Genomic DNA, 24,574 nt, shown 5'->3' with positions numbered 1-24,574 from the left:
GAAAAGGATAGACTTCTGGTGCTCTTAAGCTTTTGATAAATTCAAAGGTTTTGTCAGTTTGTTTTTTCACCATTATCTGAGTTTGTTTTAGTATTTTAAGTGAAATGTCTACACATGCACAATCACATTTTTAATTTAATTAAGCTTTAACTGTTCGAATGCTTATCTAGACTTTTACAGGGAACCAAGCACATCACAGTTTTATTTTTGTACCTCTCTATAGCTTTGTCCTTTAAGGTTATAAACTTCCAAATTGCCCATTCAATCCATTAGCCCCTATAAATTCATCTTGGTTTTGTGTTTGTTGTCACACCTGATAAAGCACAGACTGCAGCCAAATGCACAAATACTTTTGAAAATGCACTGGGAACTTGTACCTTCTCTTGGAAACTCCTGCAGCAAAACTCAGTAAATTCAACTTCCTAGGTTTTTTCTTTGAAGAATTGAGCAAGATATATTAAACATATCAAGGTAAGTTACACACTTGCTGAGACAGTGCATTTCTTTTGTTTAAACCTAAATGTTTGTCAGATGTGAATATCCATACAGAACTAATTAGAGATAATGCTGTTACACAGCAGGTTTCTCTCTCCATCTTTCCTACTTCCTCAAAACTAGTTTAGTTTAACCCCTTCTCTGCTCTGCATTCCCCTGGAACACTGCAGGTACGTAGCAGTTCTTCCACACAGCAAGCAGAAATCAGCATCTTCTTACTGCCTCATGCTTTAAAAAATGTAACTGAGATCCTTCTTTCACAGGCAATCTGGACCAGTAAACGCTTCCAGCCCTTACTCAAGGACTATTTCCTAAGCTCCTCTGTTCTGCCAGGAGTCCCCTATTCATTGGGGTAACCATCCACCACCCAGCTCTTCCAAATGGGATTCATTTGTTTTTCTCCCTTGCTGAACAGCAGAGCTGTAACTATACCCTGACCCTGGCTGGGTGATAAATGAGTCCTGGCCTGGCTGCCTGGCATTTCTGTTTGGGCCTGCTCCAGAAAGGTTTCACACAGACCCTTCCCTGCTGACCCAAACCAAGGGCTTAACAAGATGCAGCCTTTTGCTCAAGGCCACATCAGTGAGCAGCTGCAGGAGTTCCCAAGCAGAGTCAGCAGTCTGTGGTAGTCTGGTGTAAAACCCCAGCTGCTTCAAACTTCCACAGAGCTTTGCTAAACACAAAGAGCAAACTAAAATTATGCTTTTGGGCCTTGCTTGAGTGTTTTGCTATTTTTTGGTTCTAATCTATCTTCTGTGAACAGATGTGCTTCTAAGTTTTCAATTCAGTAACAAGTGAAGGAGACAAGGAAGTTTTAGGTAGAGCTCCCTAGTCAGAGCCCATGCTTTCATTAACCATACCAACGTCTCTGTTTAATTCTGCCTTCCTTCCCCAAAGACTGCTTTAAAGACTTACTAGAAGCTATACAGAATATGAAGGTTTATTTCAAAAGAATACATTTGCAAGAATACACATAAATGCACTCAATGTAACAGTACCTTCTGCAAAAATAGGTTACATAATACCCAGTAATGAAAGAACAAATCTTGTTTCTCTACAAATTAGAAAGCAGAGATAATAGCCTGGACAACCTTCAAAATGGAGGTTTACTGTGGATGTTGTGAGAAGTAGCTAATTTTAAAGCGTGACACCACAGAGCTAATGTTGGCAAATCAAACTACTCGCACACAGCTGCAAACTATTCTTTTATACAGAATTAACAAATATTTTGGTTCCGATTTCTTTATACATAGCTCTAGTGCCTCGGGGAAAATGCTTATCAAAGATACACAAAAACTATTCAAAATTACAACGTAACTATTAAAATGCCTCCAAAATTGAGAGGAAAATAATCATGTTAAATTAAAAAAATTTAACCAGGATTTCCAGGCAAGATTTCCTGTTCTTAATCAGAGAAAGTTTACAAGAGATTTCAATAAGTTATCTTGAAACCAAACAGCTGTAGATCTTAGAATCTTCGTGGAGGTCCACCTTTAAATGGCTTAAATCCTGAGCCACTTCCCCTCTGCATGGAATTGCCTGTGATCTGTACAACTCTATTAATGGGTGAAGAGTTACTGGAAACAGAAGTTTTAAAAAAAGTGTTACGATACATACCTAACCTCGTACACATTCTTACATCTCCTATCACTCAGATGTTAAACTCTAAGTCTCAAAAGAGACTTGACAACATGCAGGGCAAGAGACTTTGCAGCAGTCCCTCGCTGCTGTGCTGCTGCCAGCAGCTCCGCCCCGGGGGAGCCGTGTGCTGGCCGGGCAGGTGGGGCTGTGCAGCAGCCACAGGGAGTCACCCTGCCGCTCCCCACACTGCTGCACTTGCTAAGGACAACAAAGCTTGCAGGGGCTCAGTAGGGAACGGAGAAGAAGGAGTGGTTTCTGTACCTTGTATGTGGAGCCATCATGCCCCCTCCTCCACGGCCATCTCCCATTCTCCTTGTGTCATGGTAGCCACTTCCTTGAGAACTAGGTCCATGCCATTCTTTCCTTGGTCCAGTTTCACGACTGTGGCGTTCTACGACGTGTCTGTCCTCGTTGTAGTGCTGGGGAGAAGGTGACAATCAGTCATTCTCACAAAGAAGGGGCTGATTTATATACAGGAAACAGGCTGTCAAGAAAGGTTAGCTTACAGCTGAGAGCTGAAAGTCCAGCCCCTTTTAAGATTTCAGTCTATAGGCTGCTCAGATATCTCTACAATATTCCTGTTATTTCTAGGTAACAGAAACTTAGTTGCAATGACGGGTATGTGGGTATGCAGGCAGTGAAGTTCCACAGACTCACACTACTCCCAATTCTGCCCTGAGTTCGTTATCACTGGCATAAAACTCAGGAAGAAGAACATTAATACTTTTAAAATGTTTCAGGATTCACCAGCAGGAGTTTATCTGTAGTCTTTAAAGACAAATGTTGCAGAAGGATTTTCGCCCAGGACCACATTACAATTATAAACTGCACTGAAAGCGGCAGGCAGCATATGGTTAAAACCCTGAAAAGGTGACAACAAATTCTCAAAAGCTTAATCTTCTACTCTCAGGTATTCTCATCATAATGATGCCAGACAAAGCAAATAGGGTAATTTTTCTGCAATTTTTTGGGTTATTAAAACAGAACCTTTAACATAAAGAAAACTAAGTTGAAAACAGGCAGAATGCTTGTGAATCATTTTGATGATGGCTATATGGTCATTTTTCCAGCATGAGTCTGCGTTTCCCAGCCTCTCCTTCAGGCACACAAACACAAGAAGGTGACTCACTTGTCCTCCACCTCTCTCTCCCATCACGCCCCGTTCTCCTTCCCTGCCTCCATAGCCGGAGGCGCTGCTGCGGCTCCCGGGAGGTGCTCCCCTCACGTGGCCGGACACTTCCCTTCCCGACCGATCCGGCCGCTCGCCTCTGTAAAAATTGCTTTCATCAAAATTTTGGTTTCAGTATACTTGAATTGGTACCAAATCACAGCACATGTAGACAGCAGATTCCTGTGGTTCCTAGCAACCTGCAGCTGACTTCTTAGAAACATTCTTATAGATCTGTTTGGCTTTTTAAAGAATTAAAGCTCACAAGCTACACATTTACATCTGCATTCTACACAAAAGCCTCCTTAACTCTGTGTTACTACTCATGATTAAAAACAGACTGCTGGGAGTCAGCATCCAGTTCCTACATGAGATTTAGCATTTGAAAACATACATATTTCTCTCAATGCTTCTCTTTTCTCTCTTTAGACACTAATTCTTGAGGAATTGCTACAATGGGTAAATTCTACAAGAATCAGAACTTTCACTGGTTAGTCAGCACATTTACCTGCCATCCCGTTTGTCTGTGCTTATGCTTCCCTCACTCTTCCAGCTGGTTTGCCTAGGTGGGTTGGAGCCGGTTTCTCTGGGATGCCGGCCGTGCGGTATTTCTGGTCTGTCGTGAATTATCACTGTTCTCCTTTCGTCTCTGTCTCCTCGCACTTCCCGTCTGTCCGTGTCCCGCAGTTCACTTCTTGGCTGTGGTGGTTCATTTCTTCTGGACTCACTGAAGCTCTTGGGATATCTCTCAAACCCTGGCTCTTCTCTTCGTGCTGTTGGGCGAGTCTTTTTTGCCTCACCTTGATTTACGAAACGATCTCGCCTAAGTTGTTAAAGTAGGAAAGAGTCATTTGCTTGTTTCCCATTTTCACCTTTCTCTGCACATGTAAGCACATGCATAAAGACATAAAATATCACTCATCTCTGTATTACTTGTTTGTTACTACATACGTGGAATAGAAATCAAAGATCCTTCCCACCCCACACTGTATTTATTTCAACAATTGTAATTTTCATCTTGAGTTCTAACAGCTGGTTAAACATTTCTTTATGCATTCATTTGGTCCTATTTTGATCAGTGTAATTTAAGCAACTACGGGGCCACCTTTTTGCCCAGTATGAAACAGGGGGAATGCGAGATTTCTCAAGTCAGAATTGTATTTACAATTCTAGTTTACTGCAACCTAAAAGCAGAATTCCAGAAGCTACAATTATGTGGTCTTAGCTTTACTAGTGGTTCCTGGAGATGTTTAATGAAACCAAGAAGTTGCATCTGGAAACAGCACATACTGCACAGTAAATTACACAGGTAATCCACTGGAGCTTGTGACTAGATGTGAAAGAGGAAGGAATAATTGCAAAAATCCTTTTGAAATGTCTCATAAAAAAGGCCATCAAGTAGCTAATATAAAGTCCTCAGAGAAAAGCAGATTAGATAGAATCCATGATAGAAGTGGCCAGTCCTGAAGACACAAGAAATGTCAGGACAGTAATGCAATTCTGTGTCAGAACTGTGTAAAGCCTTTAGCACCATATTTAGTTTTGAACAGTTAAGAGTGAAATCCACAGAGATGCTGGCAGACAAATACCTGTTCCATCATCTAAACTTACCTATCAAAAGATGATGATGGAACAGAAGAACCTTCTGGATATCGGCCTCGTTCTCTGTGATCAAAGTCATTGAACCTGTTTTGCTGGCGGCTGTAATCTGAGCCATGGCCAAAACGTGCATCTGTATCAAGAGCCATCTTCTTACTGTCATTCCAGTAAGGATCATCTCTCCTTTAGCCAAAACAAAGGAACCTTCATCAGTCACATGTGGCCAAATCAAGGCCTAATACGCAGAAAATTGTTGAGTCAGTTGTCTATTTTAGGAGATGCTCATTTGACCTGTGGAAAGCCACTGACAAAGGTAGACTCTTTAAAGAGTGGTGGACAAAATCACTTAAGAAAACATGCAAAACGAACCATCCATTTAGCAGAAATATGAATTCTTAGAGTAGAAGCTAGAAGCTTCAACTATTAAGGCAGAACAGCTTTTCTCAGCAATTGCTCTGAATTGTGTTTTTTTCACACAATAAGAATTATTTCATGAGACGCTTCTCTAATTTCAAAGCTCTCTCCTACAGATAAGGAGTGTTTCATATTTGTCATAAGCTAATGTCAAACCAAACAAATACCAGAAATCCAGTTCTTCTGTGAAGACCTGCTTCAGGTACAAATGCATTTTCAAGTTTGATTCAAGGCTTGTAGCTGTTTCCTTTTTATTACGTACTGCAAAAAAACCCAGTTTAAGAATTACCTGTGATCTACATCCCGTGGACGTTTCAAAGAATTCCTCTTTTCCTGTTCATACCGGAGCTGCTGCTGCTGCCGCCGAAGCTCCTCCCTCTCCCGCGCAATTCGCTCCGCTTCTTTTCGACGTTCCTGCCATGAGAGGAACCACAAATAGAGCAGGTCTGTACTAGAGATACCCAAAGAACAGTTAGAAAAGATACAGACTTATCCCTTGACAGTTTTCTGCTAAAGGTTATCTGATAAAATTCATCCTTAGAGAGCACAGGGAATATTTCTCTCAAAAAGTAGACGAGATCTGGAGATGCTATTGGCTGTTACCCAGCAATGTCTCCAGGTAATTTCTTGTAGTATTACCATATTTATTGCCCAGAAACACGTCTTGAAGTTTGCAGTGGTATTCTATAGGAAAAATCTAGTCAAATTATGGAAGAGTGGTATAGACAAAGTGATCTGTTATACTTCATGTTTGGAGACTGACTTGTATAGCGGCTACAGTAGCAAGCACTTTACATCAAATTACTCACAAACAAACAAGATGAAGATTCCCGTTGCTGTACAGTGTGAATTATGTAATGTTTGGCTGGGTTTTATGAAAGAAAAAGGACTGGGTAGAAGAGTGAAGAGCAAAATTCCCCACAAGGGCAACCTGGGCCATACTCCAGAAAGCTCCTGCACAGTCCAGAGCACAACTGTGCCCACCTGTTCAATCCGAACGCGCTCTCTCTCCAAACGCTCCCGTTCCATCCTCTCCCTCTCCAGCTTTTGCCTCTCAATTTCGAGTCGCTCCCTTTCCCTCTGCAGGCACTCTTCTCGCTCGTGCATTATCCGTATCCGCTCTCGCTCGCGGCGCTCGCGCTCCGCAATTTCTCTTCGTCTGAAAAAAAAGAGGTAGTAGAAACTCATCTGAAAAATTCTGTCATCCAAAACTACCATCACCTTAGGCATAGCCTTCAAAAACTGCTTCAGAGTAAGCTCTTCACTCCTTCAGAAGTCCTTGTACCAGAAGTCTACTCCTTTTAGCCCCACATAGCCAAAGTGGTTTTAGCTTATCTACAGAACCATTAGCAGACAACTGATAAGAAAAGTTATTTCAAGAATCGTTTCTTCATGTATTTTATTCTTAATTTGGATTTCTCATTTGTCATGTGGCACACAGTAACAACAGTTTTGAGTGGCCAAGAATATTATTGGATCCAAAAAATAAATGCTATTTTAGCTCTTGTTCTCTTCAAGCTAACTAAAAATTTACTTAGGGTTTTTCCATCCAAAAAGTAAGACAGACAACCAATCATGACCACTCTGAGTTGCACAGGTTAGTAGACTCATGAACAGCTTCATTTTGCTTTCTTCTTTTTACCTCCCACAATACAGCCTAGAGGAAGCACAAAAACCATTTTCTCCTTTAAGCTTTATGCTTGTTGGGAATTCTTTGTTTAAGAGAAACCCAGCTAACTCATTTAACTGCTCTGCAAGCTTCTGGCCATATGAAAACAGCAGAATAGAACAGTGTAGCCATTTGGTCCATCTATTTAAAGGGTCAAGATTGTATAATGCTTGATTTGTCATTTAGATAATACACCATTCTCTATTTACAAACAAACAAATCCCAAACACTACATTTGGCCCTGTCTCCTAGTCTACTTCTCACCTTTCCAAAAAGAAAGCTGACATGCAGTAATACTTATGAGATACCCCCTCCCCCCCCTGTAAGCTGTGTGTGTACATATATAGCTATTAAAAGATTACACAAAAATTTTGGAGTTTGTTAATTCACATAAAGAGACTGTTAGGCAGAGTCCCAGACTTTAACATCTGGTTAGAAGGCTTGACAGAATGCATTCTGATTAGAGCTCTAAATATAGCATCTGATCGATTAATGTATAAAATAGCCTTTAGCAAAAAGTTGAATTACTACCTTCGCAGTTCAACAGCTCGTCGTATTCTTTCCAATCGAACCATGTGTTCTCGCAATCTCTGTTCCTTCATCTTTTCAAAAGGCAAGATATCCTTTCTACCCCTGTATTCCCTGAATTTCACTTTATCTTGAATAATACGCTCTTTGTTCCTCAATATCTGTGGCTATAGATAGAGATTACAACGGTTATTTCAGAAGTCTCATTCATTTAGGGAGATTTCTGGATGCTATGTTCAAGTATCATTACCAATTTAGCAATCCCAAAGCATACAAAGCTTCTATCTAAGCTTAACAGTTAGTGATAGTTTATTGACTCTCCAGTGCAAATATCAACTGCAAAGTAGGATCAAATCAGGTAAGGATTGCATCAAATCTATAGATACTTACTTTATCAAACCTTCCCCTTCTAACTGTCCTAGTGTGGCCTTGGTCTCCTTTTGTTTGGTCTAAAACTACAACTTGACCTGGGCTTTTACCACCTAGTGAAGGGGGGAAACAAAAAAAATAAATAAAATAAAAGAAGGTTTAAAAACACACACACAACTATCTCTATTTGCCTATTAGAAATTCACCTTAGTGAAATTTCTAAATCTCTGAAGTGAACTGGTAGGAGAAGCATACCAGCACACGCCTGTAATTAAATATTAGTACAAAGGATGGAAGTAACAAATGTGTTATGGAAGTCTAAAAAAAAGAACAGGTGTTTAATTGTCTGGTTTCCAGTAACAGCAAGAACATGGCCCCAAGACAAGTTAGACACACAGACTGAACAGGAGGAAATATGGCTATATGGCATACTTATTCTTTTCTTTTCTTCAGTTTTTTTAGTGGATTCTTGATTAGGGCCACTTGTTCCATTATCACTCTTCTCATCTTTACCTTCTGTTTTCTTGGCTTCTTTACTTTCTTTTTTTTCAGATTTCTCTGATTTCTTTTCTTCTTTTTTGGTTGATGGCGTTCTTATTAGGAAAAAGAACACAAAAATCCAGTGAGGGAAATTCAGCTTAGAGGATTTTCACAGTTTCAGAAGATGTGAAATTTCTTACTTGCTGGCTTTGTCACTTGATGCGGTCTTCTTATCTCCTATGCTCCTACCCGAACTAGATTTTTCATCACTTTCCTTCTTTAGTTCTTTTTTGGAGGGATCACCTTTCACCTATTTTTTTTTTTTTTTCAAAAAGTAAAGAGATTAGTACAGATTCTTGTAAAAGATGGTCTATTTTGGGAGAAGTCTTCGTGTTATGAAACCTACTTTCTCCACAGAGATCTGCTGTCCGTGCAGCTCTGTCCGGTGCAGGTGTGCGATACACCTGGCCACTTCTGTGCTAGAGGACATTGTTACTATGCCGTAGCATTTTGCCCCTGGGCTTCGTGCATTTGTGACCACTTTTGCACCAAGTACCTATGCAAACAGGAAGAATTCAGGTTCTGAGAGAGACATTTCTACTAAGGAAGCTAAGGCATTCCAACAATTTTACCCTAGTATCTAAGAAAACAAAACAAATTCACCCCAGCAGCAACATAATTCCCACTCCACTAGAAAGACTGATGGACACCCCCAAGTTCTCAAAAGCTTTGAGAATTTTATCCCAGCTTGCTCGTCAAGGCATATTAATGCTTGCATCCTATTTTGACCAGTCACCTCCTCATGCCCATTTATCCAAATGCTTCTCTTCAGTTATTGTCAAAATTCCTTCACACAAACACTGCTGACCTGAATTTGCCGGTTCACCTCAGACAGATGAACCGCCACAAAAGAAGTCAGCAGCTGCCAATTAATGGCAGGAAGGTGTTAGCAGTATTATACAGTAACTTAATAAGGGAGCCAATTCTTCAAAGTCATCTAGCAAGTGTGTCAGTTAATCAGTTAAGCCATTTTAGCATTCAGCTCTGACACCTGCTCCCTGGGAAGGTATTAATCTCTGTGCTCCTCTTCCTTGCTAGGATTTCTCTAGCCATTGGAGCCAGTCTTTTCAACACAGTCATGCTCTAAAAGCAAAAATTTTATCTTTCTAGCAGATTGCCATGGTACAGTCATTAAATATTTCCCAATTTTAAAACTGGGAAGCTACATAAATATAAGTATCAACCAGCTTTGCAGTGAAAGCAGCCAAACAACTGGAAGTTTCAATAAAATATACTCTCAGGTGTCTACACCTGTGAATGCATTAAATAAAATCACCAACTAAATTCATTAGAAAAAATCAAATATGCCATAATCAGCACACATACTTGATATTCACAGTGCTCAGGTTCTAACCAGCTCCCAAGATACAATAATGCCGTACCTGCACAGGCTTACACAAACACTACAAATTCACAGTTATCAGCAACTCCATTAGGAAAATGAGAACCCTGGGTTTAGAAGACTGCTTAGCTTTCAAGATTTCCGCATTGTTCTATGGAATTTTTATGTTTCAATTAACCAAAATTGGGAAAACAGACTTAATTTAAGCAGACTCTAAAAGAAAAAAAAAAAATTAAATCATTGAAAGAGTCCCTAAAGCATCATACATTAAATGTCACATTTTTTACCAATTCTTCCCATTTATAAGCCTTCATAACACTTTTTAAAAACAGTCTCCCAAAGCAGGATGTTCTATAAACATTATCTGTATTACAATTTTATTAGTTAGCACATTATCTTGCACCCATGGTTAAATGCAGTTGCTACAAAGGAACATAGCCATCATTATTTTAAAAACCAGTCCTGACCAGAGTATTCAAGTATTTGTGCAATTTCTTTTGTACTTATCTTACCTCCACAGGAAGAAAAACTTCTTATAAAATAAACATATGGCTCTTCCTGTAAGCATACACTCTTACTGCTGCAATACAGGGTTTTAGATTGCACTGGTCAGACATTTCCTCTCAAACCTTTATTTAAATCAAGTATTACTCCATTTCTGTAACTGAATAGAGGGGGAATAGACACACACCACACACATGGTATCACACCCCATGAAATACCTTTCCATATTTGCCAAAGAGATTTTTCAAGTCAGCAGCTTTTGTGTTGGAAGACAGTCCGCTAACCCACAGGTTTCTAGTTGAACTTCCACTGCTACCACTAACACTGCTCGTGCTTCCTGAAACAAGTTTTACAAAACAGCCAAAAAATTAACCAGACAAAGGTATCAAGAATATTTAACTAAAGTGTTGCTGAAAAGAAACTTAGCCTGTTACCTCTAAGTAATTGTTTATCTGGTTACCTTTCTTGAAAAGACTTCTATAGAAAAAAAAAATATATGCCATAAGATTTCATTCATTTAACCATGTATTGAGACCAACAGCTTGGCTAGCTTGCACTCAAAGGACAGAGACAGAAAAATAATACAAATCTTGGTTAAAGGCATGCTTTACTCTTCATTTGGGTATGTACATCTAGCTTCAACATCTGGCTCTTATCATTAGCTACCATCCATAAAAATGGGATTTTTTTGCACACAGTATTGTTCTTCATCATGATGTCTGTACACTGCTGAAGTTACCAGAGACAGCAGAAAGGCAAATACAGGAGACTTGGATAATCCCAGCCTCCAGAATCACGTGATCAATTTCCACAAGTTCTTGAAGTATTGGCTTCATCCAGAGCAGGTTTTTAAAAATACTACTGGATGCAGAACTGGATACAACCCACCAGATTAATTTCCCACATACTAAAGAAAATATTAAATAAAAGCTGGAAAAACATAATGTGCCTTAAATACTCCCATATAATAGGTATTTTTTGCAACAACACAGCAATAAGAACTCGCGATTCATGCAATCTCATTCCCAGTATCTTTCAGTGTTCAGTTATGTAGTTCAGCTTGTTGTTGTTTGCTGCTAAATGCATGAACTGCTTTGGAATATGTTAAAAACTAACCAGTACTACAGGTTAAGACCAGAACTACATCTTCACATTGATAGCTGGAAAATCTGGAGATGCGAAGAGTTTTAAAAGTTAATTTAACCATTTTGAGGAAAGAAAAGGATAGTTTTGGTTCTTCAATGCATCAAGATTAACTAAGAGCAAAAGGCAGTTATGGTCATACTAAGGTTCTATTAGTTTAGATATATAAGGAAGAAATTCTTCCCTGTGGGCCCTGGCACAGGGTGCCCAGATAAGGTGTGGCTGCCCCATTCCTGGAAGTGTTAAAGGCCAGGTTGGACAGGGTTTGGAGCAATCTGGGATAGTGGAACGTGTCCCTGCCCATGGCAGGACACTGGAACAAGATGATCTTTAAGGTCCCTTCCAACCCATAACACTCTATGGTTCTGTGATACTCTTAGAACATCAATAAATACCATTAAACAGCCAACAAATACCATTAAACTATCCCGGCTTTGGCTATGTATATTAGGAAAGCCTTACAACAGTTACTACTGCAGTTATCACACAAGCTACATAAATGAAGACACAGCAAATCTGCTCTCAGTTTCATTCTAAGCATGTAACTGTCATGAAAAGACATCTACAGAAGATCTAATTATGTCTGCCACAGAAGTTTCCTCTCAAATTCATTTATCAGGTAAAGTTTCATTCGTACCTTAGTGTTATGCCAGAGATTCTGTGACAAAGGTTTTTGGCAGATAGGGAGCAGGTAAAATAAGGAGACACATGAGCTCACACAAGCGCATTTGTTCAACCATGAAGCATCAGTATAAGTGGTGACATTAATGTGCTCTTGAGCTCCACACTTCAAATTCGTAATCATAATACAGCATTTTACGGAAAGAGATGGAAACTCCAAGGCAGAAAATGGGTTCAAATTTAATACACTGAACTGCCACAAGTGCAATTTTGCAAGCTTGCATCTCAGCTATAGTACTTGGTTGAGAGTTCAGTTTATTTAAAAATGAGCTAGAATTACAAATAAGACAAAAATTTCATTGGCATTACATTTAAGTAATGTAACTTGCAATTATTTCTTGCTTGATTTGCTGTAAGTTACTGCAGGCTTATCTGAAAATTATAGCTTCTCATCAAAATAAAGACTTGGGAAATGTTAAATGGAATTTGCTCCCAAAAGTATATGGAAATAGAAGAATATACTTTCATCAAGTCTTTAGAATAAGTATTTTCAATCTTATGACAAACCTGGCATAAGAAGAAATAAAATATATGGACACATACATGTAGCAAGTGATTACTCTAGCATAATTTACTATAAATGGCTGAGTTCAAGCATATAAACAATTTTATTACGTGCCAAGCAATTTCTCAATCAGGAAAGCATTTAGTTCAAGACAATACTACCCTAATTCGTAATAGTTACCTTTATCATCCTTTGATGTTGTCTTGCTTTCTTTAGATTCCTTAGTAGAGCTAGAGAAGCAAATTAAAAAAAATCAGAAGAAAGTTGAAACTACGGAATTTGGTGTTGCATTTTATACTACTAACACTAACAGACAAGTTAACATTTCAAAAAATAAAAATGAAAAAGGGCCAGACTGTATATTTGAACAAATGATTCCCTTATGGATTCTTGCACTGATTTTCCCCAAGATGCCTGAAGATCTAGATTTTCTGACAACTCTATTCAGTGGATATATGGCAATCTTCTCCAGATTTCAGGACGGGGACTTGACTTCATTTTGTGTTCTTAGAACTGATAGCTGTTCATTACCATCATCACAAGGACATTTAAAAAATCGTCAATTTGAAAAAAATAAATAAATGCTGACAATTCGACAATGCAATCAGTAGGACATAGTGTCTATACGAAGATCTTGAATTTTAAAAAGTAACTTATGGCGGTCAAAAAACCTATAGGCAGGAGCATAGGATACTAATTATAAGATTCTTGCTGCTACCCCCTTAATGTAGAGTGATCTTATTGAATGCTGGTACTCAGTATCGTAAAGAACTGACATAGAAAAACAAACCTCTTTGCTTGACCAGAGGCCCCAGTAGACGAGGGACCTTTCTTCAAAGTATCCTTTTCTTTGTCTCCAGATTCTGCTTTCTTTGAACCTTCTCTGGCTTCCTTCTTGACGGGATCACCCTTCACGCAGTCTTCCTTCTTACCATCTTTATGGTTCTCAGTCATCTCATAGTCCTTGCCTTCCTTCTCCAGGCTCTGTGAAATGGTATCCTGCACATCCTTTGGCTTACTTGCTTCAGAATCTGTAATTTTCACATTTTTACCTGTTTCTAGGAGGTCATCACCATCAAAATCCAGAGTGATGGCATCTTCGGCCTGGATTGTAACCGATATGTTATCATCCTCAGCTTCTTTCACAGAGGTGTTAGCTTCCATCTCTTCATGAGCCGTGTGATCAGCCTCAGCTAGGCTTTCTTCTGAAGGAAGAGGTTTAGATACTTCTTGTGTACCATCACCAGAACCTGCTTTATCTAAGAGGATTTAACAGGAATAAATATGGCAAAACAAGAAGTTTAAACAATTTCATATGCATAAGCTAGAATAGGACCTAGAAAATACAAAGCCAGTTATTAGCACTGATGGAAGGTTAGAAAAAAACACAAGGTGTATTAACACAAATATAAATCCTTTACCCAGGATCACTTATTCTTCATGGCAAAACACATTTTCTAGAGACAAATACCAAAACATTAGGAGGGAGAATATGGTTCCATCCTGGAGATACCCGTTCTTCATAAGAAGTATCCATTTTCCAGTTTAGGATTTAGCATTCCAGAAGAAGGTAGTTGCTTTGGATGTTCACAGTTTGATTTAATGTGTCTTTTAATCTTCCTGGTTCCAGAACTTCTAACCTTCCCAAATCCGAAAGAATTACAGTCTTGGAGAATCCCAGCCAGTCTTCCATGACGGTGTCCTCTGCTCTTTTCCTGTCCAAGCAGTTGCTTGGCAGTCAAGTGAGTTGTACAAGGCTGCTGCCGAACATGGATAGGTGAGCCTTAATCCAGAGTTCGTAGACAAACGGTCCTCAGTCTTCATCCACTGGAAAGATTTTCCATCTCAGTCCCACAGAGACATCTCCAGCTGTATTCTTGGATATGTGCAGATGACGCACTTCGGCCATGGGGTCCCTCGTAAACGTGGAGTCTGGAGTTTTATCCTGTAGCTTCAGTAATGTGTTTATTCCATCTTGTGTAAAGTGATGGTGTTCCATGTCCTTTCGAGTCCACAAAATGTAGAATCCTTATGACTTCTGTCCAGGAAGTCTGTTTGCCCAAGTGCATTACATTCCTTCTATAGTTTCACTAATGAGCACAGCTTAATAAATGGTAGCCACTCCACAGGTTTTCAAACACTCATTTTACCATCCTATGTACAACTGGTATTTCTAAGTGACAGTAAGCCAAGCACATGATGGTCCATACATTTGTGGGGTGCTCAACTTCAGTGTGAGAGTGCAGCATTTCACTCAACATCAGTTACTGCAGTGCAAGTTGGAGGCTCTGGCATCAAGACTTACCGTGTATTAAAACCAGCCCTTGAATACTATGGGGTTTTATTAAGAATCATAGTATTGCAACTGTATTCTACATCCACTACAGTAACTGATAGGTACTGTAATCAACTCTTAAGAGTAAAGTAACTCTTAGGAGTGAAATAAACTGACTGCAGTGATTCCAGGTGCTGAGCTCAATGAGGAGACAACTGATACTTAGTGCTGGAGATAAGCCTAGTATTAGTAGAGATTGAATATTACAAGAAAAAGTTGCCTGCTCTACCAGAGTAAGACCTCTGAACTCTATTAAACATTACACATACCTTTCTCATTTTCTTCATCTTCCCCATCCTGCAAGAAAAGGAAGTCAACACTAAACGTCTCCTATTTTGAAACTTTAGGCAGAAAAGTTTGTATTTTTCATAGAATTTATATTGTATGAAAGCAAATACTGGAATGAAAACTGTTTCCAAAGATTATCCAGGAACCAAACTTGTGCATCTACCTTGTCAAATAAAAATTTTTATGAAACTTCTTTATGAAACAACTTGGCATTTATCTGCAACACTTGCAGTTTGCAGTTGGTTGGGACATGCAGATATTGTCTTACCCCCTTAATTCAATGGGACATTTCTAAACTATTCCACATCTTACCAAAGCTCTCAGAATGGATGTCAAGCTTTCAGAGAAATGCAAGCACTCCATCATTAGCTTTAAAAGCTCCAGAGAAAAGTCAGAAACTAGGTAGCATCCCTCCAGTAAGTACTTTAAAATGAAACTCTGATTTTAATAGGTATTTACTTTTTTCTCATTAGTTTTACTGAGCAAAAGATGCTGTGTGAGATGTCACTTTTCAGATATAAGTTCCATGTAACTCAGAATGAATTTCTGAACTTAGAGACATCTGATAATAGTATTAATACCAAAAAGCAACCTAAACAACCACGCCCAGTTCTGGACTCCCCACACTCTCTGAGGGCAAACTTCTACATTAAACAGAAGTTCTAAACTCCTGTACAAGCTGTATATACTACAACAGCATCTGGCATAGCCCTCTGACATGTTTTTAGGGGAGTGTAAAAGATACTCTTTGTGAGGTCTATGCACTGAACACTCCCAAACTGCAGACGTGAATTATGTCTTTAAATAGGTCAACTTACTTGGTATCACAATCATCTGCATAATTAAATATTTGAATGAAAGCTTCCCATCTTGTTTACCTTTACAGTCTTACATCATCTGACTCTAATATGCATGCTGGAACAGAAAAACCAGTCTAAAGTGATCTTTTTCAACTAAACAGACATGAAAATCAGCTTAACAGAATGGATTTGGAACTCACGTGGACAGTTGGAAAAGTGTAATCTTCTATGTCTGGACATTCATTTTCCTATAGAAATAGAAAAGGGACTAAATAAGCAAACTATTTATAAAACTCTCAAACATTCAGAGGGTCAAGTGATCCCATTGGCTCAGTGAACGTTTAAATGGATACACACCCAACAGTGTGAACACCAGTGAGCAGTTCTCCTGATATAAAGAATCTGAACACTGAACTGAAAGGCACAAGTCACTGCTAGTACAAGGGAAAAGGACCACTTAGGAACTAACTCTGTATGGACTCTACCAGAATTTTATCAATCAGTGCCACATTTGTTTCAGGACTATTCAAATACAAATCAAGGCAAATAGAAAGAAGAGAGCAGACAAAAAAAAAAAAAAGCTCTATCTTTTAGAGATAAGCAAGACAAACTCAAAAACTAGTTCTGACTTCCTACTAACAAACACTAAGAAAAATGTTCATTTTGCTTTTTAAAAAATCATGTAAAATACAGGCAAGTACCTGACTTTCAGAATCCTTCTCCACATCTTCTGTTGTCTCCACTGGCTCCAGGTCATGGTATTTTTTCTTTTCTGCAGATGGTAGTCCTTTAGAATTCAAGTTCTCATCTTCAACAGATTCTTTCAAGTCTTTCAATTCATCATTTCCGTCTTGATCACTTGCATCTTGAGTCTCCAATTCACTTTCCTTTTGGTGTGAACACAAATACTTGGTATAACTAAAAGGCTTAGCTTCTGAAAAAAATCGCTGCTAGAGTCAGTGTTTCACTGCTAGATCGGTGTCTTACATGCATAATAGAATTCATTCAAATACAAAATTGGAAAAGTTTTTACATACTTTTATTACCTTGACAAAAGAGTCCTCTTCTACTGAAACATCACCAGTCAGTTCATCAGCTTCCTGCTTTTTACCTGAAATGATGGGACATGCTGTGACTAGACCTGCTATACAGAGTACACTTTTAATACAGATTATGTGTTTGGCCTTAATTTATTATTCTCTACTTGTTCTAGTTTAGCTGCATTGTTCACTGTAACATAACCCTCCAAAAACTGAGTAATTTTAAGCAAGTAAAATGTCAGCTGAGTGAGAATGAACAATCAATGCTGTTCAAAAAACAAGCAGTTACACCCAAGTTAATGATCTTAATACCTATCCTATTTTGAGTGATAATGGAATCCAGGAGAACGTTGAACTAGAAACTAAACATTTCTAGAATTACTGAGGTTAACTAGACATTATGACTTTGAAAAAGTCTTGCTTTAGAGGATAACTAACATCACTGAGAAATTAGGTTAGAATGAACCTCTAGAGGTCATTTAGTCCACCCAAAAGCCTGCTGAAAATTACAGTGAAGTTCCAAGGACAATGGAATGTCTCAGAGCTTTATTTAGCTGCATCTTCGAATATGCACAAGAAGCATGGCAATTACAAGCCTCTCCAAGGCACTTTCTCCAGTGCTTTTCACTAGAGGATGAAGCACCTCTGCTTTCTACATATGCTTGACTGTATTAATGGCCTGTTCCATTGACGAATTCTGTTCTTTCAGCACAGGCACACTTTTCTCTATTAGAGATGTCTCTGTAGGGATGATGACTAGACACAGTTCCCTTTGGAACCCATGGCATTTCCTTACTCTTCTGAAAAACAAGACCTAAGAACACTAGATGGAAACATCTCCATACAAACACACCCTATGAAGAACGTTCTGTCTCTTTGATTCAGTCTATCAAAGACTAGCCCATGCAACAGTTTTCAGAAGCACAAGGTACAAAGGCAGTTCTGTTAAGAAGTGGCTTTACTGTATCTTCTGCTGAAACTCAGTGTCAATTCAAATGCAAATGAGAGGGCAGTCATAATCAGAACTCAATGCTTCATTTTTTGGCATTGCATCTTCCCTCCTCCTTTTAACCTCTAATGAATGGCTAAACCAATTTTATAGTTATTCCAAAGGAATATAAAAGAAAACCATAAGCCAAAGTTCAACACGGCGTGGACATCTCTGCTAGCTGAAATACTCAAATTTTTCAACCATTAACTTCCATGGTCTTTCATATGCAGTTCTTAAAAACACTTCAAGGCTGGAAAGTACTCAACTACAGGCCAAGAAGAGACACTATTGTTTTGGGTTTGCTTGGATTCCAGTTGCTTTTACTCATTTCCCTGAAAGGCAGTACTGACCATACTCCTAGAAAAAAGCACATTGCTGTTCTCAGTACGGGCACACACTGATCTCCAGGAAAAGGCACATGACAGAAGCTATTTCAGCGACTGCAAAACATGAGATTTAAACTTTCAAACCTAAGACCTGTGTCACTGATTTTACTTTGCTTCAAACAAACAAACAAACACCCAAACCCCACAAAAAGTCCTGTTTTGTACTTGTAATGAAATACATTTGTGAGATTTTGGTGCAAAAAGCCACCTGCACAGGTAGGCTAAGGGATTCCGGCTCTTCTCAGGATGAAGATTTACACCAGAAAGGTCAGTTTCTGATGTGCATCACAGCTAATGCCTGAAACAAAGACTAACTCAAGTTTTGTGTTAGCTTTTTAGCATTCTGTGATAAAATCTATAGATCCCAGGTACCTTCAACGAAAGTTAAAAGCAATGAGAAACAGCAAGGATTTCTACACATTCCACTGCTTTCTGTTTTACCCTCTCACATTTCAGTTTGGTTGTCAAACCCGAAAGACCAAGTTTTTCCTGCATCCCATACCCAGCTAAGCTTCCACAAAAACAGGCAAGTACACAGGGCAGATGCTCAACACATTTAGCAACTCTCTAGCACAGACTATCATGAAAGCTACTTAATTTATTTTGCCTGAGGAGATATGGCCAGTGAACTAGAACTGAGACTTTATAGGGAATAGAAAAGAAAATCAAACCAATAGCAAAGCTACCTCAAGTTAGCCCTGCCATTATGCAATAGCAGCTAGAGAACTATGTTTTATTGACTGGTCCTCATCAAGAGCAAGTTACAGCATTCAGTAATGAAGCTGGTCTATCTTTTATTTGCTACTAGATTAAGTAATTATTTCATCAGCCCTTCTTTACTATGTTGTCTTTGTAGCAAGTCCCATTTACTCTGAGTACCAGAGGTATTTCAAGGCATAACAAGACTTGAACAATGACCTCCACTTTTCAGCTTCAAGCCAGAAAGTGGTCTAAGTTTGCTCTCCCTGTCAAGTTTTGTGCTTTGGGTTACTTTGCTCTGGTTAGAGTTACATTGCTCAAAAGTAATTTCAAGGTTCTGATACAGACAGTTTTCAGATGTTGGTACAGTAACTTGCCAAAAAGCCAGCATCCACAAAAATTCAACAGTTGTCTGACTGACATTCATTTACGGTGGGCTACTTAATGGCACACTTGGCTCTTAAATTCATGTAACTAAAATCAGATTGCAACAAACACCTTGCAGAAAACGACTGTTTCTCTGAACTTATTCAAGACCAGTGCTGACCTGATTGAAGGGTAAGTTAACAGAGCCAGAACAGCTGAACCTTCTGCAGGCAACAAGCACAGCTGGTCTTGAGTCACACAAGTTGTCAACACCTAAATTTCTGTACAGGTTTACCCCAGCAGCAGCTGTTGAAAATGTCAGTGTGCATGCAGCATTCACCACGCATCTGGGTGCTTAACAACACAAACACTCATTTACCTTGGAGTGATGGCACTCCTTTACAAGCCATGCTCAATCCCTTTTCTGGCAATGGGCAATTGCTACACACCATAAAATTGCAACAGGCTATTACACAGAGAACAAATATTCTCCTTATAAGTAAGGAGAATTAGAACATCTTTAAAACGTTGGTTTTACATTATGCAGGTTTAGCTTTCATTTCATTTACAAGCCTTACAGTAGCACAAGCTTATTCTACCTATTCAGTCCTCCACGTGAGAAATTCAGGCTACCTGAGTGTTTACAGAATTACAGAAGAGTGTATTCTAGACAACTCTTGAACTAGATCTTTCCATCTCAGGCAGAAGCAGAGTGATACACTCAGCAGAAAAATCAGGAAGAATTAGTGTTTGTATTTCTTCTGGTATTCCTGCTGAAACTCCCAACAGGGTTCTGTCACACCTAATGCTACAGAGTCATCAAAAGTCATGGGATAAGAGGTGAAGAGGAGGTAAATCCTTACAATGGAATAAACTCACTACAGCATTAAGAGGTCTAATGCAATTTGAAAAGAATAATTTACCACAATATTAACAAAAGTAAACAATCCTTATCTAATTCTGAAATGGTATCATGAGGTACAGGAATATTTAAGTCTTCTACTGTGTCTAAAAGATTCATTTCTTAGTCATTGTTTTTAGAAAGAAAGGTGTGTTAAAACCAAGTGTACAACTTAATTTAGTTTGTTCTGTTCTTATATTTAAGTAACTAAACAGTTCTAATAAATAAGTCAAAATTATTTGGGCAATAGTACGAGCCAGCCACTGTCAGTTGTCAGCCTTTGATCCAAGAAACAAATTGTCAATCTGGAAAATCAGCTACAAACTAGACTTGTACTTAAGACACAAACTAACAGAAATGTGTAGAGCAGCAAATAAACATCTTTGACCACATTAATTCTCCAAAGATAAAAACGATCAGCCTAAAATCTGTTCTTCACCCCCACTAATTCCAGAACTCATCAGGAAAGTAACTCTCAATTACCAATTTTAATATTTCAATACTTAACAACATTTTGACTATAGATCCTTCAAAACAGCATTCATATCAGAAACATTTGAAAAATATTTTGTACTAGTAGTAAGGTAAGTTCCTCTAGATACCAGACTATGCAGCAGAATGGTCAGGCTTGAAAAGCTTAGCTTTTTCCAAAAACTGTCATCTTTTTACAACACGAGAAATTCTTCCATAGCTACTAAGTCCTAGGGTGGAGGCACAGCTGAGGCACTTAAAAAAGGAGCACTTGGCATTTGTTCCTTTCAAACTTCATTTGGCAAAACCAACTGATCTTACATGTATACATGTATAATCTGATTAGCTGCTCTGCAGTTCTTTACCCTAACTATTTAATTAAAGTAGCATCTGGAAAAACGTTAAATTTCAACTAACTTTGCATGAGGATTGATCAAGGATTCTTGCTGCATTACAGAATCCTTCTGCAAGCATTTTTAAGTTGTTTTGGCTTGTATCAATATTCCAGATCAGGTTTTTGTAACAGACAGTGCTAGGAAATCAGACACCACACTTTTTCCACAGACCTTAAGAGCTCCAGTAAAACTGGTTACAGAAGACTTTCAGATCTAAACCCTACAGCCACCTGACATACTTCGTGATTTTTTGGAAGGACAACCTCCTCCCTTCCCTCCCACTGGCCTCCCCTTCTGGCTGCTCTGAGGAGGTTTAATCATCACTTCCACTCCCTGGCCTTTCCTGAAGATGTAGTTTCTTTGTAAATGAGTATCTTATACTCCTACCCTCCCTTGTACAGCAATAATAACACAGGGAAAATACTACAGAACTAGTAATGTCATTATTTTTACTGTTGTCCAGCAGCATTAATGATTAATTAATACCCATCAGTATTAGTCTGAAGCTGTAGGGTGGGGGGTGGGGGAAACAAGCATTAGCAAAAAGGCCTCGATCAATCTGTCAGCAAAATCAGTAAGGAGGAAAAAACATATCACAGTGAGTAGTTAAAAATCAAACAATGCATTATTTGATACAGTTAGAAATAAACCAATAAAAAATATTTCCCCTATACTAACCAGTGAATTTTTCAGGTTCCACCACAAACTTCCCATACTTTTGGCACAAAATTTGTTCATAAGAATTTTGTAATCTCAAAAGTAATGAGGAAAAACTCCTGAGCTTGCAAAGTGAACCGATAAGAACTTCATAAACACTGTGTTTTCCTTTGAGGTTTACCAAGAACGCACATGTCATATGTATGCATTAGAGTTTGGTGCACAGGAGAGGCGGCAAGGAAGAGCTGCTGAAGCCCTGCCTCAGGCAGCAGCAGCACTGGTTGACAAACTACCTCTGCAGAAGCAAAACAGCTAACTACCCAAGAAGCCAGGCCAAGAACATTATGCATATCATGATACTAGTCTGGAGACTAGGAGGATTAAAAGCAGCAGATAAGAAAGGTGTTTGTCACAGCAGAATATCTAGCCATTTAGACTTCTATATGAAAAACTGCGGAAGATTTTCCTTATTTAGCTTCCATGCAGAAATCTTAATCAGCAGTTACCTTTCTAAAGCAGGGAATAAAGTAATCTCATTGGAAAAAAAATGAAACCACATTTGACAGTTTATTCCCTTTCACTTCTCTAATGTGTGAAAAGTGCAAAGACGTTATTCAAACTTTCTAAGCAGACAGATTTTCTTAGTAACTTCACCATTCACAGTACCAGACTGATTGAATAATCACTTTCACCACAAAACTCAGCCCTTGACAAGTGAGCAGTGTAAGACTGTTCATGTCCAAACCAGGCCCCTGTAGCAGGTGTGTGAACATTCTTAGTGTGTCTGTTCAATGAAGAATGCTATGCATAAAGCAGACAGGTCCTTTCCCTGTACTAAAAGATCACAGATGCTCCCAAAACAACTGAAAACACAAACCCAAACTAAAACCCCCGGAGTCCAAACTAGTATTTAAGTATTTAAATTCTGAGGCAAAAGAAAACAGAGCTGAAAAATTTGAAAAAAATCACTGCCAAACAGATCAGCACAGACTCTAAATATTAATTTCTCACAACAAAACCACTAAAATTTCTTAGCTAGATATTCCACTATGAGGCTTCAATGCCTATTCAGAAAATTCATCTTTATAAACCCTGTGTTCAGGGAGCATACTAATACACCCACACTACACAGACCTCTTCAGGGAGTGACTCCCTACCACACATTGCTGGGCCCTCATCACCAGCAGAGTCCAGCACCTGCTCATGGCTGAAGAACCTCTGCTGTTACACAGATCCTTCTGGACACGACCCCAACAGAGTCCCACCCTGCACCTGTAACACCCCAGGTGCATGATCTCCGAACACAGCACACACCAAACCCCCCAGCCCATCTACAGCCCCTCAGCACACACGGCAGAGCTCTCCAGGAGCTGTGGGCAGTACAGCCACTACCTCGTCACACGCATCTCTCAACCCAGTCATTTTCCATCTATCTACAGCTCTCTCAATTTATATTGCTCCAGCATCCCCATACATTGTCTACATACAGCGAATGAAAACAGACATGCACAGCAAAACATGTCTTATATGACAGAAGTTATAAACAGTAAAGTCACAACTGCACCCCAACTATAGACCACAGTCCTTCTTTAAGGTGATACATGGAAAAAGAAACCTGTGTAAGAATATGAAGCGTATCAACAGATCCTAACCTTTGCCTTTAGTTGGTTTCTTGGTGGGTGTGTCAGCTGAAACACTTATTTCAATATTATCTGGATCACCTCCTTCCTCTTCAATAGCCTATATAAGACAAAAAATACAGTTTTTTAATAGCTTTCAGTGGAAAGCTGGATAGTTTGACTTCAGCAGGTAAGCCAAACAATTCTTTTGGCAACTCAAAAATATTTGGTAAAACACTTTGGGTTAAACCTTTCAGTAAAAGCAAGGGAACACTAACGATAAAGGCTGAGAGTTTCAGCTGTTAAAATTTGACACTTCGGAAGTAGGGCTTATCAAGGATCCACACGTTTCTCTTCGGAAAAGTAACACTAGAAAGCCACAACGACATCCACAATGGCATTAAGGGCAGCTCAAAAACAGGACAGCGGGAAGCAAAAACACCCCTCAGCAACAACCTGCTCCGGGGCTCGCCCGACGAGCTCCGGCGCCCGTGGCGGCGGGCGGGCCGCAAGGCCGCGGGGCGAGCTCCGCCAGCCGGGGCGGGGAAGCTCCGCCGGCCGGGACACCGCGCCCAGCCCGGCCCAAAGGGGCCACACGGCGCCGGGGGCTCGGCGGGGCGGACCCTCTTTCGGGCACCGGCGGCACGGCGGGGACAGGTCCCGCCCCCCACACCGGGACGGCGGCACAGCCGCCAGCGCCCCGCCCCCGAGCCGGGCGACAGCAGCGGCCGCCGGGGCGGGCCGGGCACGGCCTGCGCCCAACGCTCACCTGCTTGAGCCGGGCGATGAGCACCGTCTTCACGCCGGTGATGTCCAGGTTGCGCCGCTTCAGCTCCGACTTGAGGTCGATGACGCGCAGGTCGCTGATCCTCTTGCTCTCGGTGGGCGGCGCCGCGGGCGCGGCGGGAGCCGCAGGAGCCCCCGCGGCAGCGGCGGCGGGAGCGGAGGCGGCGGCGGCCATTTTAGAGCGGGAGGGCGAGCGCGGCGGCCGCGCGCACAATGAGCGCGGTGCCCGGATGGAGCGCGGC

The 24,574-nt window shown here is 39.9% G+C and overlaps 1 protein-coding gene across 3 annotated transcripts; it reads right to left on the bottom strand.

The window, feature by feature from the left end:
• Window positions 1–1,421: 1,421 nt before the first annotated feature.
• SLTM (SAFB like transcription modulator) lies at window positions 1,422–24,507 on the bottom strand. 3 transcript variants are annotated; one of them, XM_040077289.1, is made up of 21 exons: window positions 24,316–24,507; window positions 23,580–23,667; window positions 17,059–17,132; window positions 16,723–16,908; window positions 16,222–16,269; window positions 15,203–15,230; window positions 13,389–13,857; window positions 12,779–12,828; window positions 10,488–10,606; window positions 8,770–8,919; window positions 8,564–8,673; window positions 8,316–8,476; window positions 7,905–7,996; window positions 7,518–7,681; window positions 6,302–6,476; window positions 5,607–5,731; window positions 4,916–5,086; window positions 3,813–4,127; window positions 3,266–3,416; window positions 2,398–2,555; window positions 1,422–2,072 (listed from the first exon to the last, which is right to left on the bottom strand). In XM_040077289.1, the coding sequence occupies exons 1-21, from the start codon at window positions 24,505–24,507 to the stop codon at window positions 1,964–1,966; spliced, it is 3,135 nt and encodes a 1,044-aa protein (XP_039933223.1). In that variant the 3' UTR covers window positions 1,422–1,963. The 3 variants fall into 3 exon arrangements, with proteins under 3 accessions (XP_039933223.1, XP_039933224.1, XP_039933225.1); XM_040077290.1 differs by having other exon boundaries at window positions 3,266–3,404; XM_040077291.1 differs by having other exon boundaries at window positions 8,397–8,476.
• Between the last annotated feature and the right edge of the window lie 67 nt (window positions 24,508–24,574).

The sequence above is a fragment of the Hirundo rustica genome, chromosome 13 (assembly GCF_015227805.2).
Source record: "Hirundo rustica isolate bHirRus1 chromosome 13, bHirRus1.pri.v3, whole genome shotgun sequence".
In the NCBI taxonomy this organism is placed as follows: Eukaryota; Metazoa; Chordata; class Aves; order Passeriformes; family Hirundinidae; genus Hirundo; species Hirundo rustica.
This window is presented reverse-complemented; position numbering and strand designations above follow the sequence as displayed.